This window comes from Podarcis raffonei, chromosome 2 (assembly GCF_027172205.1).
Source record: "Podarcis raffonei isolate rPodRaf1 chromosome 2, rPodRaf1.pri, whole genome shotgun sequence".
NCBI lineage: Eukaryota > Metazoa > Chordata > Lepidosauria > Squamata > Lacertidae > Podarcis > Podarcis raffonei.
In genome coordinates, this window is record NC_070603.1 from 7,203,946 (window position 1) to 7,217,673 (window position 13,728).

Below are 13,728 nucleotides of genomic sequence, written 5' to 3' on the forward strand. Positions count from 1 at the left end.
AAGGGGTAGGAGAATTTGGCTTCAGTGAAGCAGAACAAAAAGGTAAAGGTAAACATACCCCTGACCATTAGGTCCAGCCGTGGACGACTCTGAAGTTGCGGCGCTCATCTCACTTTACTGGCCAAGGGAGCCGACGTTTGTCCGCAGACAGTTTTACCGGGTCATGTGGCCAGCATGACTAAGCCGCTTCTGGAGAACCAGAGCAGCGCATGGAAACGCTGTTTACCTTCCTGCCAGAGTGGTACCTATTTATCTACTTGCACTTGACGTGCTTTTCGAACTGCTAGGTGGGCAGGAGCTGGGACCGAGCAATGGGAGCTCACTCCATTGCGGGGATTTGAACCGCCGACCTTCTGATCAGCAAGCCCTAGGCTCTGTGGTTTAGAGCACAGCACCACCCGCGTCCCTGAAGCAGAGCATAGGGTGGCCCATATTTAGACCCCAGGCTGAAGAGGAATGAGAGGCAGGAGGAAGTTAAATGCTACATACAGTAAGAGATGATACTAATACAGTGAAGGCAACATCTGTCAGCTACTTATTGGGGGTGAAGAGGGGTCTCCACTGAGGGTGACCCCATAAGTCTGCAGCATGATGTGTTGATGGCCGCAGTTTTCAGGGAGACTGTGTGAAACCCATGCCTGTCATTGCATTCCTAATTCTGTTTCCACGTCACAAAGACTCTGCTTCTTCAGCAGCTTAGAGAGATTTTGCAAAAGATCCCATTATGTTGCGCAGCAATGACTTTGCTACATCAAAGCAACCTTTCATCTCCAAGCAGCACGTCTGATAATTAAGCCTCCCAACATTTTTGGGTGTGGGTGGAGATCATAGAACCTTAGAGCTGGAAGGGACCCAAGGGTCATCTAGGCCAACCCCCTCATTATCTTTGCTAAGAGGTCTATAAACTGAGATGCAAAGGTCACACAGCCAACTGCCGACAAAACCAGGAAGGGCTGTCAACTTCAAATCCCAACTTCTTGATATCCGTGTCATAATTACAAGTCTAGTTTCCTCCATGTATAAAAAGGGGAAGGTGGAATCAGCCCTTTTAATACAGCATTGTAGGCGCTGTAAAAAAAAAGGCCTTTGTGAAATCCCTAAAACTCTTTTTCATCTACCAGGTGATCAGCCATCAAACAGTGTGGATGAGGACATGGGGAGTTGGTTCCCTAAATGTCCCAAGCTAATAAATGTCAGAGAAGTTGCTTTCTCTTCCATTTCAATGCTGGCCAAACCCAGCTGTCCCAGACAGATATAAAGGGAACGTTTCCCCGCAGTAAACCACACTACCTCTGCCTCTTTTGCTTTGCAGTTTCGCTTCCCCCTTTCTTCTTCCAACTTCTGCTCTCCTACAAAACCATGTCTTGCCACTCAAACTCTGCATGTGGCCCCAGGAATTTCAGCTCCTGCTCAGCTGTCCTGCATCCTGCAGGTCATGCTTCCCGGATGAGCACTTCCTGCTCTGCTAAGGTCACTGAGATCAGCTATGGAGGAGAGGGTCATTTTAGTAGCAGGAGCCTGGGTGGCGCCGGTTCATGTGGCCCCAGGATGGCTGCCAACAGTTGCCTGCCTCCGCGGTGTGGATATAGCTGTCATGGTGCCGGCACTGGATACAGCTATTGCGGCACTGGATACGGCTATGGTTTCAGGCGCTCTGGAGTCTGCCCACCCTGTTCACCTGGCATCACCCCCGTCACTTGCAACGAGACGCTGCTTCAACCTCTCAACCTGGGGATCGATGCCACAGCCCAAGCAGCAAAATGCCAAGAGAAGAATGAACTCCAGTTCCTCAACAGCAAGTTTGCCTGTTTTATTGACAAGGTGAGTCATGGAAGGGCTATAGCTCACTGGTAGAGCATCTGCTTTGCATGCAGAAGGTCCATCCTAGCTTCAATCCCTGGCATCTCCACATAGGACAGGAATGTCCATTGCCTTGGAGGGAGACACTGCAACACTGACCTAAATGTACCAATGGTGTCATGGTCCAAGTTACAGGCAGTCAGAGTCCCGGCTTGGTACGTCGGGACCAAGTTAGAGGTCGGGAAGCAGGAATCAGCAGTCCAGGGTCAACAGTCCAGGGGTCAGGAAGCCAAGAGTTCACAAATCAGGAAACCAGGAGTCAGGAAGCCAAGGGTCCAAGGGTCAGAAAACCAGGAGTCAGGAAGCCAAGGGTCCAAGAACCAGTTTACCAGGTGCCAGGAAGCCAAAGCACAGCTAGGTGGGTAGCGTGTTGCTGTGGCAAAGAGCCAGAGGGAAATGCTGGTCTTATTACCCCTCCTGGCCCTTGACACCAGGTGCTACGTGTCTTCTGTCAAGCCTCACCTGTGTGGCAGCGCCTTGCCTTTCCAGGCCAAACTCAGGAAGGCCCCAGTCCTGCGAGGCCCTACCAGTCACAGGGCTTGGCTCCTGCACGCACTCCTGACAAATGTTCTGACTCTGCATAAGGCTGGTATGTTCAAAGAGTTTGGCAGGGAATGTATACAGAATGCTTATACCTGAGATTGGAATATCCGGCATCACTCTTTGGATATATTTCAGAAGCAGCCAAAGTCACATCACGGATGATCTGAATCTAAGCTGGCCTGTTACTTGCAGCAGGGTGGAGGAGGCAGGTGGCATCTCATCAGCTTCCTCTGTGTGTTGTGAAGAGAGTGCCACAAAACGTGCTGTTGGAGATTGATCAATATGTCTTTTCAAAAGGAGGAGAGAAAATAGAGCGCCGTTGCACTCATGTAGGTTTCCCAGAGGCATCCAGTTGGTCGTCAGGAAACAAAATGTTGGACCAAAAAGGCCTTTGTTCTGATCATCCAACATGGCACTTCTGACATTCTTCTGCATATAGTAGGGCTGGAGAGCCTGATGTCCTCCAGATGCTGGACTACACCTCCCATCATCCCTGACTATTGAGCAGGCTGGCTGGAACTGATAGGAGCTGGAGTACAACATCTGGAGGGCTACAGGCTCCCCTTTCCTGATACAGGGGATAATGGTAGCTAAATTAAGCCTGCTAGATTAGACAGGCCTTTGATCTGACCCAGGTTGCTCTTCAGCAATTAGCACTGGGATAGCAGACTGAGCAGACCCACAAGTCAGCTGGGCACAGTCTTCCCCTCTGTGGGAAGACCCGTTGTATAGCTAATAAAATGTTAGTCATTGTTTCTCCGTTTGCATCTATACCTATAACTCAGCACATGCACATTTTTATGCAAATGGGTGTCTCTTATTTAGTGATGCATTTCTTCCTGTTTGGCAATGAGTATGTAGTCATTCTGCACTAGCAAGGCTTTTCTTATGCTTTCAATGGTAAAGTGAATGTGTGCAACTTTGTTGTTGTTGTTGTTGTTTAGTCGTTTAGTCGTGTCCGACTCTTCGTGACCCCATGGACCAGAGCACGCCAGGCACTCCTGTCTTCCACTGCCTCCCACAGTTTGGTCAAACTCATGCTTGTAGCTTTGAGAATACTGTCCAACCATCTCGTCCTCTGTCGTCCCCTTCTCCTTGTGCCCCCAATCTTTCCCAGTATCAGGGTCTTTTCCAGGGAGTCTTCTCTTCTCATGAGGTGGCCAAAGTATTGGAGCCTCAGCTTCAGGATCTGTCCTTCCAGTGAGCACTCAGGGCTGATTTCCTTCAGAATGGATAGGTTTGATCTTCTTGCAGTCCATGGGACTCTCAACTGGGAAAACCATAGCTTTTACTATACGGACCTTTGTTGGCAAGGTGACGTCTCTACTTTTTAAGATGCTGTCTAGGTTTGTCATTGCTTTACAGTTCTGCAAAACCCACTGAGCTTAACGGGACTCAGGCATGCACCTGGACCCCTGGAATAACCCTCTTTGCCTTTCACATTGGAATCAGTTCTGATTCAGCCCTAAAATTAAACACTCCTGTCCTGATGTGGGGAATTATTGTTTCCTTTGATTGACAGGTCCGATTCTTAGAGCAGCAGAATCTGATGCTGAAGACGAAATGGGACTTCTTGCAAGAGAGGAAGTGCTGCAAAAGTAACATGGAGCCCATGTTTAATGAGTACATTGCCAACCTGAAGAAAGAGCTGGAGTGCTTGGAATGTGAGAGGGCACAGCTGCAGGCGGAAATGAAAAACTGGAGCGACACCCTGGAGTGCAACAGGAAGAAGTGAGTGAGATCCATCATCTCAGCCTGCTGGCAGAAGGACATGCTGAAATGCAGAGCCCAAACCAGACCTGTGCAGTCCAATTGCAGTCATAAGTTACGTATGGTGGCCCACCAGCAGATCAGTAAATGGTGGCTACCTCTGGTCATGCCTCTTCTGGCCTTGTGTGAAATCTTCCTTGCCAGCTGTGTGACACATCTGGAGTCCTGTTCATTACAGAAGACATGGGGGGATGGAAGGCAGAATGGGCAAGAGAAGCCACAACTCTGCCTCATGTGCCAATGCTCTGGGGCAGAGACAGAGAGCCTGTAGCTCTCCAGATGTTGTTGGAATCCAACTCCCACTTGTCCCAGTCAGGGATGATGGGAGCTGTAGCCCATCAGCATCTGCAAGGTATTACATTGACTAACCCTATAGGCCAGCTTTCTCTTTCGTGATTTGTCAAGCCTAGAGTTCACTCAGCGTTAAGCAAAGTCAGTCTTCAAAGGTCATCCCAAAATGAACATGAGCAGAATAATTTTGGATGAGATATGCACAAGTACCTGATAAGCACCACCTGTAAATACCATATTTTTCCATGTATAAGACTAGGATTTTTTCCTTAAAAATAATGTACAAAATTAGGGGGCATCTTATACATGGGGCCATCTCCCCCAATTTTCTTAAATATGAGTCCCCCAAAATAGGGGGCATCTTATACATGGGGGGCGTCTTATAGAGGGGAAAATACAGTGTTTCACTCTTTGCCTGGGTTGCCCCTTTACTTTAACAATCTTGTTTCAGATGCCCAAATCCCCTGAATTTTTGTTACATTTCTTTTTGCATGCATCTACTTGTTTTTATGCCGCTATTTTATTGATTTTTGGTTTTCTTTTTGTTTTAATGACATTGCTTGTTTTATTTTATACCGTAAATGGTTTAGAGGTTTTTAAAATATTGAGCAGTCTGTAAATGGTTTTATAATAAATAAAATAAACATTCAGATGTGAGGCTAAACTGTTTCACTTACCTCATCAGGTTCGAAGAGGAGTGTCACCGCCGCACATGTGCTGAAAATGAGTATGTGACTATTAAAAAGGCAAGTGGCAAGTCTTCCAAAATATGGCATTTGTTTCTAGACCTGAGTGGGTTTGAGCACTATTCTTGTCCTAGCACCTTGAATGGTAATTGTTAAGAGTCATGGCTTCTTATCAATATTTCTTCATTTCATTCTCATGTTCCTATAGGAGGTGGATTGTGTTTTCATGGACAAGTCAGAAAAGGAGACTAAAGTGGACGCCTTGAGGAAAGACATCTCCTTTTTCAGAGCTACCTTTGAGGAGGTAAGGCACTTTCCCATTCCATACAGAGATGGAAAACCCATGGAGTTTTTGGACCACAGCTTCTATCCCTTGTGACAGGTTGTAGCCCAAAAGGCAAACACAAAGATTTTTGAATTGGGGTAAGAGCTGAGAAAGAAAACCATGTTAGAACTAGATCAGACAGACATATTCTTGACCTCTCAGGCAGAAAGCAGAAGCTTTGGTGTGAGCCTCCATGTAGCTGAGAGAACATTTGGATTCTTTTTGATGCCAAGACCATCAACTGCTATTACTGCCCATGATATTCAACCAGCTCAAGGCAAATCAAACATTTCTTCAGCTGTGTGGAGGCCCCAGCTATTCAGATGCAGCAGTGGATGATAACAGCATGGTGGGTGTGGATGACTTAGGCCAGGGTCTTCTGTAGAGGTTCATGGGACAACTTCATCATCTTGGGTGGAATAAAACGTGATTGATTAGAGGAGACTGTGAGGTAAAGAGGAGCAGGAAGGGGCATTCTAGACTGGGTTGGGCTCATGACATTAAGGCCATTTTAGTGCAAATCTCCCACACCTTAAATCATGCTCACAGAATAATAGGAAAGTAGTATGGGTGGTTGACCTTTAGCACCCTCAACTCTTATCAGGGCAGCTGAAGATTCAAAACCAGCCTGGTTCTGGCCAGTTGTTCTTGACCTCCCATCATCCCTGGCCTTGCTAGCTAGGGCTGAGTCCAGCAACATCTGGAAGGTGTTGGCTACCTCTGTCCCAAACAGGCCACCAAAGGCATCCTTCCACATTGGCTAGAGAACATGGAATTTGGCTGTGGAATCAGGTATATTCAAAGGAATTCTTCCATCTTCTCTGAAAGACGCAGGCCAAATCTGGAGGCAATTTCATGAAAGTAAAACTCCATAGTATTGACAGGCCATGTTCTGTCCCTCTGACAGGAAATCCATGAGCTGCAGTCTTGCATTTCGGACACCTGTGTCACAGTGCAGATGGACAACAGCCGAGGCCTGAACATGGACTGTGTCATTGAGGAATTCCGGCGTCGGTATGAAGATATTGCCTCTCGGAGCCGGGCTGAGGCTGAAGCTTGGTGCCATTGCCAGGTGAACCCTGTGGTGGAAATATCTAGCATGCCTTAAGGCAGGAATGGGAAACTTCTCTCATTCCATACGGTGGACATACAGCTTCCACATTTCTGCCTTCAGCAGTGGAGAGTTGTGACCTTTGCATTTTGCTGGGTTTAAGACAGAACTGTGTTTTCCACATGCAAAGATGTGTACAGTGTCAATCAACTGGAGAAGGAGGGGGAGAGAGAACAACTGGTGGCTGGGAGGAATAACTGGGCATTGGGACCTGGCAGAATGAGGCACTGCAGGGAGAGCGGATTCTCCGGTGGATGGGAAGCACGAGATAAGACAAGGAAAATGAGTGATGGTATAAATAGAAGTGGCTTATGGTATAGGAAGCAATCTAGAGAAGGGAGTTCCCTCAAGGATGGGTGGATGTCAAAGGATGCTATAGGGGTGCTCTTCAGTTTCCATTGTTTTGAAGTATCTCCCTTTGCTGGAGCTACCATATTTTTTGCTCTATAGGACTCACTTTTTCCCTCCTAAAAAGTAAGGGGAAATGTATGTGCGTCTTATCTAGGAGTCTTGGTTGACCACAAACTTGACATGAGCCAACAGTGTGACGCGGCAGCTAAAAAAGCCAATGCAATTCTGGGCTGCATCAATAGGAGTATAGCATCTAGATCAAGGGAAGTAATAGTGCCACTGTATTCTGCTCTGGTCAGACCTCACCTGGAGTACTGTGTCCAGTTCTGGGCACCACAGTTCAAGAAGGACACTGACAAACTGGAACGTGTCCAGAGGAGGGCAACCAAAAGGGTCAAAGGCCTGGAAACGATGCCTTATGAGGAACGGCTAAGGGAGCTGGGCATGTTTAGCCTGGAGAAGAGGAGGTTAAGGGGTGATATGATAGCCATGTTCAAATATATAAAAGGATGTCACATAGAGGAGGGAGAAAGGTTGTTTTCTGCTGCTCCAGAGAAGCGGACACGGAGCAATGGATCCAAACTACAAGAAAGAAGATTCCACCTAAACATTAGGAAGAACTTCCTGACAGTAAGAGCTGTTCGACAGTGGAATTTGCTGCCAAGGAGTGTGGTGGAGTCTCCTTCTTTGGAGGTCTTTAAGCAGAGGCTTGACAACCATATGTCAGGAGTGCTCTGATGGTGTTTCCTGCTTGGCAGGGGGTTGGACTCGATGGCCCTTGTGGTCTCTTCCAACTCTATGATTCTATGATTCTATGATTCTATGATTGTGGAGCGAATGTGGGCTGCGCAGCTATCACAGAAGCCAGAACAGCAAGAGGGATTGCTGCTTTCACTGCGTAGCAATCTCTCTTGCTGTTCTGGCTTCTGAGATTCAGAATATTTTTTTTCTTGTTTTCCTCCTCCAAAAACTAGGTGCGTCTTGTGGTCTGGTGCATCTTATAGAGTGAAAAATATGGCATTTGCCCTGATATTCATTCACAGCCTCCTCTCTAGAGGGCTTTGGGGTGGGGCCTTTCCATCCACTTCTCTTTGGCCTCTATCTTTTCCCACTGAGGCTGCATACATTGGCTAGAGCTGCACAGTAAGGGCTGGGCTTCTGAAGGGGAAACAGGGGGGTGATGGTGTGACTTCCCCCACCACACCCGGCTTTCAGTGGTTCCAACGCCTTCTCTTTCACCTTAGTATCAAGAGTTGAAAACGACTGCGGCCAAACACTGTGATAACCTGCGAAGCGTCAAGGAAGAACTTAGTGAGCTGACCCGGATGGTCCACAGGCTGGAGGCAGAAGTTTCAAATGTCAAAGCCCAGGTAAGACGGGATAGTGTGGACTTTTGGAAGTCACAATTGTGAGGTTAGCTGCAGATTAGAAACATGCAATTGAAGTATCACAGCTGCTTACCAAAGAACCAAGCGACTTCAAGTTCAGTCGAGCAGGAATTTTCGATCACTACTGGGTACGGAGTTCAGCATGTGGAACAAATGACACTTTCATCTTTTTTAAAAAAAGTTCCAATTTTTTGGTCCTCAATACTGCTTGAAAACAATTCCAGGTAAAATTGTAGGAGATCTGATGTGAATAAATAGTACGGGGGTAGGGGTGGGAAATCTCTTAAATGAAACTAAGAGTGTTAAGCTTAGTTAAGCAGACTGTCTCACCAGAGTGGTGCATGCTCTAGTTATCTCCCGCTTGGACTACTGCAATGCGCTCTACGTGGGGCTACCTTTGAAGGTGACCCGGAAATTACAACTAATCCAGAATGTGGCAGCTAGACTAGTGACTGGGAGTGGCTGCCGGGACCACATAACACTGGTTCTGAGAGATCTGCATTGGCTCCCAGTACATTTCCAAGCACAATTCAAAGTGTTGGTGCTGACCTTTAAAGCCCTAAACTGCCTCGGTCCTGTATACCTGAAGGAGCGTCTCCACCCCCATCGTTCAGCCCAGACACTGAGATCCAGCACTGAGGGCCTTCTGGCGGTTCCCTCATTGCAAGAAGTGAGGTTACAGGGAACCAGACAGAGGGGCCTTCTCGGTAGTGGCGCCCGCCCTGTGGAACGCCCTCCCACCCGATGTGAAGGAAATAAGCAGCTATTTTTTACTTATGTATTTTTGAAACTTTGAATAAATATCATTTTTTTTAAAAAAAAGAGGAAATAAGCAGCTATCTTATCTTTAAAAGATATCTGAAGGCAGCCCTATTTAGGGAAGTTTTTAATATTTAATGCTGTATTATTTTTAACACTCAATTGGGAGCCGCCCAGAATGGCTGGGGAAACTCAGCCAGATGGGTGGGGTATAAATAATAAATCGTCATCGTCGTCGTCATCATCATCATCATCATCATCATCATCATCATTATAGTTAGGAAACATGGATCTGAATTAAGCCATTGTTCCTTGATGAGAGGCTGAGCAAGGGGTGGGAGATTTATTCAGTTTTTATGCATACCAAATAATAGGACATTAGAATTGATGGACCAGTGGCCTGATCCAGCAAAGCTCCCGCCCCCCAACGTGTGTTTACCCATTTTCAAAAGGAATGATCACAGGGTGGGAAAGAATATAAGGTAAAGGTAAAGGTACCCCTGCCCGTACGGGCCAGTCTTGACAGACTCTGGGGTTGTGCGCCCATCTCACTCAAGAGGCCGGGGGCCAGCGCTGTCCGGAGACACTTCCGGGTCACGTGGCCAGCGTGACAAAGCTGCATCTGGTGAGCCAGCGCAGCACATGGAAACGGCGTTTACCTTCCCGCCAGTAAGCGGTCCCTATTTATCTACTTGCACCCGGGAGTGCTTTCGAACTGCTAGGTTGGCAGGCGCTGGGACCGAGCAGCGGGAGCGCACCCCGCAGCGGGGATTCGAACCGCCGACCTTTCGATCGGCAAGCCCTAGGCGCTGAGGCTTTTACCCACAGCGCCACCCGCGTCCCTGGGAAAGAATATACAAAGCAATAATTAACCTATCACTTCATCAGCTCACAAAATCTCCAGGGGAACTCCTGAATTGTTGTGGAATATGCAGAGAAATTATTGGTGTCCCTCAAAACCACTCCTTCTAGCTCTTTAGAGTTTGCAACAAATAAGGCATTACATTAACTAGGCAAATGACAGTCCAGGGACCAATATAGCTGAGTTCATGTGCTGTTATGATGCTGTTGCCTTTGCCACCACAGAAAGCAAAACTGGAAGAGGAGGTGGCTGCAGCTGAGGAGCGTGGGGAGATAGCTGTGAAAGATGCCAAATGCAAGTTGGCTGAGCTGGAAGATGCCTTGCACAAGGCCAAGCAGGATATGGCCTGCCAGCTGCGAGAGTACCAGGAGCTGATGAATGTCAAGCTGGCCCTGGATATTGAGATTGCCACCTACAGGAAGCTGCTGGAAGGAGAGGAATACAGGTGAGCACCATAGGATTGGGTGAATTAGCACACCGGCTGCACTGCAGCACAGTCTAGAGCCCACCAAGCAAAAAGTAGCACACTAGCTATGTATTGTGGACATGAGGCTGGATAAATGCATTGTGTGTGTTTTTTGTGCCTGCCCACAACTCCAAAAAGGAGGATATCAAGCACCTGGAAGAGCGTAATGCATGGTGCTCAAAGAGCATATGTTATTGGGCAACTGATATAAGTACAGTAAATAAATAGGTAAAGGGGGTAAAGGGGACCCCTGACCATTAGGTCCAGTCGTGACCAACTCTGGGGTTGCGTTGCTCATCCCGCTTTATTGGCCGAGGGAGCCAGCGTACAGCTTCCGGGTCATGTGGCAAGCAGGACTAAGCCGCTTCTGGCAAACCAGAGCAGCGCACGGAAACGCTGTTTACCTTCCCGCCGGAGTGGTACCTATTTATCTACTTGCACTTTGACGTGCTTTCGAACTGCTAGGTTGGCAGGAGCAGGGACCGAGCAACGGGAGCTCACCCCGTCATGGGGACTCGAACCGCCGACCTTCTGATCGGCAAGTCCTAGGCTCTGTGGTTTAACCCACAGCGCCACCCGCGTCCACAGTAAATAAATACATATCATCAATAAAGAATAGCTGTATGGGGCATGCTTGACTCAATGGGACAGAAGTTGTTCGATATCACTGTTAAGTCTCCATAGGAGAAGGAAACAGATGAAATCACTAAACCATTATTGAATCCTTGTGGATTTGTCTAAATAGCTGCAGGCTTTTAAAAGTTGTTTTAGTTCCTTTAACAGCAATCTGCAATGCAGAAGTACAGTAGGCTACGTTTTCCTATCACTTCACTGGCCAAAAGTGGAGGCTGGCCCATTAGCCTTGTAGAAATGGATTTAGACACTAGGAGAGGATGCATTGTTCAGTTATTATCCTTCCTTGCCGGTGGATCCAGCAAGGAAGAGTGACAGTGGCACTTAGCAGCTGCCTTACACCAGATCAGACTGTTGGTCTGCTCAAGTCTAGCGTTGCCTATTCTGATGGGTAGGTAGCTCTTGAGAGCCTCAGGAGCAGGATATCTTCCCTATTATCTGCTACTCAATTTTTTAAAAAAGAAAAAGAAAGGCAAGCTGGAGACGACAGGATTCGAACCTGGGGCCTTCTGCAAGCAAAGCAAGCTCCCTGCCATTGAGCTACAACACTCCCTGCTCTGCCCCATGGTGCCTTGGAGGGTATAGGAAGAAGCTTTGGATGAATCATTGGTGGCCATTGTCAGAAAGCCCCATAGAGAGGTCATGAGATTAGAAACAAGCTGGCAGGGCCATTCTACATCCTTCATGTGTGATATCAGGCCAAGATTTTTCAGCTGATGAATGATGCATAGCAGTGATGGTGATTTCCTAGCAAAGAACCCATTTATTTACCATTTACTTATTTGCTTTTTTAGGTTGGGTGAGGGAGAATGTGCTGTGAACATCTGTAAGTATTCTGACGGCCCCCTTCTTGGGTGACATTGGGGATGATGGTTATTAGAGAAGTGAGATATGATCATGTTTTCATCATGAGTGGGGGGGGGCAAGGAAAAGTGACAGGGGCCCAAGCTATGAGACAATGACTTCTGTGAGGCCAGAGAGTTGAAGGCCAGACAGTGGTGCAATTAGAAAAGTTTAGACTCTGGAAAAGTGGTCTTATGGGGGGCTCTTTACTTGGTACTTAGGAGGACTCCCCTCATTAGGGGAAATGTGCATATTTTTTAATTTTACTGTCATTATGACATTTCTGTGTCCCACTTCATAAGAAAACCCTAGAGCGGTTCAGAAATATGAAGATACAAAATATACGCCCTTAAATATCAAATTCATTAGATGTTACTCCAAAATGTGGGGGCCCTGACCTCTGCCCTAACATCCCCTCCCCCTGGTCTCCTAGAACCAGTAGAGGTATGAAGAGGGCAGAGCGAACACAGGCAAAGTCTCAGATTGCTTGCGAAGCACCGAGGGGAGCAGGAGGCTTAAGGAACTGTAGGAAGGTGGGGACCTTCAGTCCTCACAACTGCCCCATTGGGGTAAGATCTACCAGGAAGCGCTGCTCTGCTCACTGGGCCTGGTCTCTCAAGCTGTCTTGTTTCTTTGAATGAAGAGTTAACTTCACTGACGCCGTGTGATTTATTGCTGACCTGCTCCTGACAGTTTTGTGAGTTCACACAGTTATGGAACTCACTCCACGGAGGAGAGTGATGGACACCAACTTGGACAGCTTCAAAAAAGGATTGGACAAATTCATAGATAGGGCTACCAATGACTACTAGCTATACGAGTTATGCTCTGCCTCAACAGTTTTAGGCAGTAATGTTTCTGAATACCAACAGCTGGAAGCCAAAGGGGGGGGGGAATAGGGCTCTTGTGCTCAGATCCTGCATGAGGTCAGGAATATGGTTGGCCACTGTGAGAACAGGATTCTGCCTAGATGGGCCATCGGCCTTATCCAGCAGGCTATTCTTATGTTCTTGTGAGTTGACCTCTAACCACCATGTTGCTTTTCTCCCTCTTCCACACCAGCTGTGCGAAGGAGCCAGGGTGCAGTTGTGTGCGACACCGACCCACAACCTGTGTGTGGGCCCCGCGGCAAGATCACAACAACCTGTGGCCCTCGAGTGACAACCTGCGGGCCAGGCAGAGATTCGTGTGTGGATGCCATGCATCCTTGCAGGGATGGGGTGACGTGTGTTCCTCCCTGTGGCCCACCTTGCGGAGAACCATGTCCCCCTCCACGGGGTTTCAGTTGTGGGAGTGGCAGGGGCTCCAGCGTCAAGTTTGTAGCACCCGCTGGCTACTGCGGACGAAGATACTAGGAAGGTCAATAGGCAGCTGGCACCGCGGATGACCAATAATGGCAACCTCCCCCTATTACTGCCTACCAATAGCAAATACTGAAAACAGCAGATTTGCCAAACAAACCCCTTTGCAGATGTTACAAATGCCCTGCTGTCAATTTGATATTTATTCAGAAATACTAAAGTGATGGCTCCCACCATACATTTCTACAAGCTGTATGAACTACAGCAATTTTGCTGTGGCAGCACAAATGTGTCTTCTTGGTAGCTATAGTAAATTGGCTTAGGTCCACAGAACACAGCTGTACCATCTATGAATACTGGGAGCTATTTTGCAATTTTCACCCTCCTCTTGCTATTGGATAGCAGGGTCTCCCTCCGTTAACCTGTCAGTCTGGCTGTGTGGTTTCAGTCTCTGTGCTCCTACCAGCCAAAATAATCACTTGAAGCCCAAACCTGATCAAAGAGCTTGTCTTTCCAGGACATAATACTTGTGATTAAGT

The 13,728-nt window shown here is 47.6% G+C and overlaps 1 protein-coding gene across 1 annotated transcript; it reads left to right on the top strand.

The window, feature by feature from the left end:
- The first annotated feature begins 841 nt into the window (after positions 1–841).
- On the top strand, positions 842–13,441 carry LOC128405539 (keratin, type II cuticular Hb5-like). The gene is made up of 9 exons (XM_053372290.1): positions 842–1,821; positions 3,926–4,134; positions 5,150–5,210; positions 5,359–5,454; positions 6,383–6,547; positions 8,182–8,307; positions 10,171–10,391; positions 11,840–11,871; positions 12,951–13,441. Exons 1-9 carry the CDS (start codon positions 1,174–1,176, stop codon positions 13,241–13,243), a joined length of 1,851 nt encoding a protein of 616 aa, XP_053228265.1. The 5' UTR covers positions 842–1,173; the 3' UTR covers positions 13,244–13,441.
- Positions 13,442–13,728: the final 287 nt, after the last annotated feature.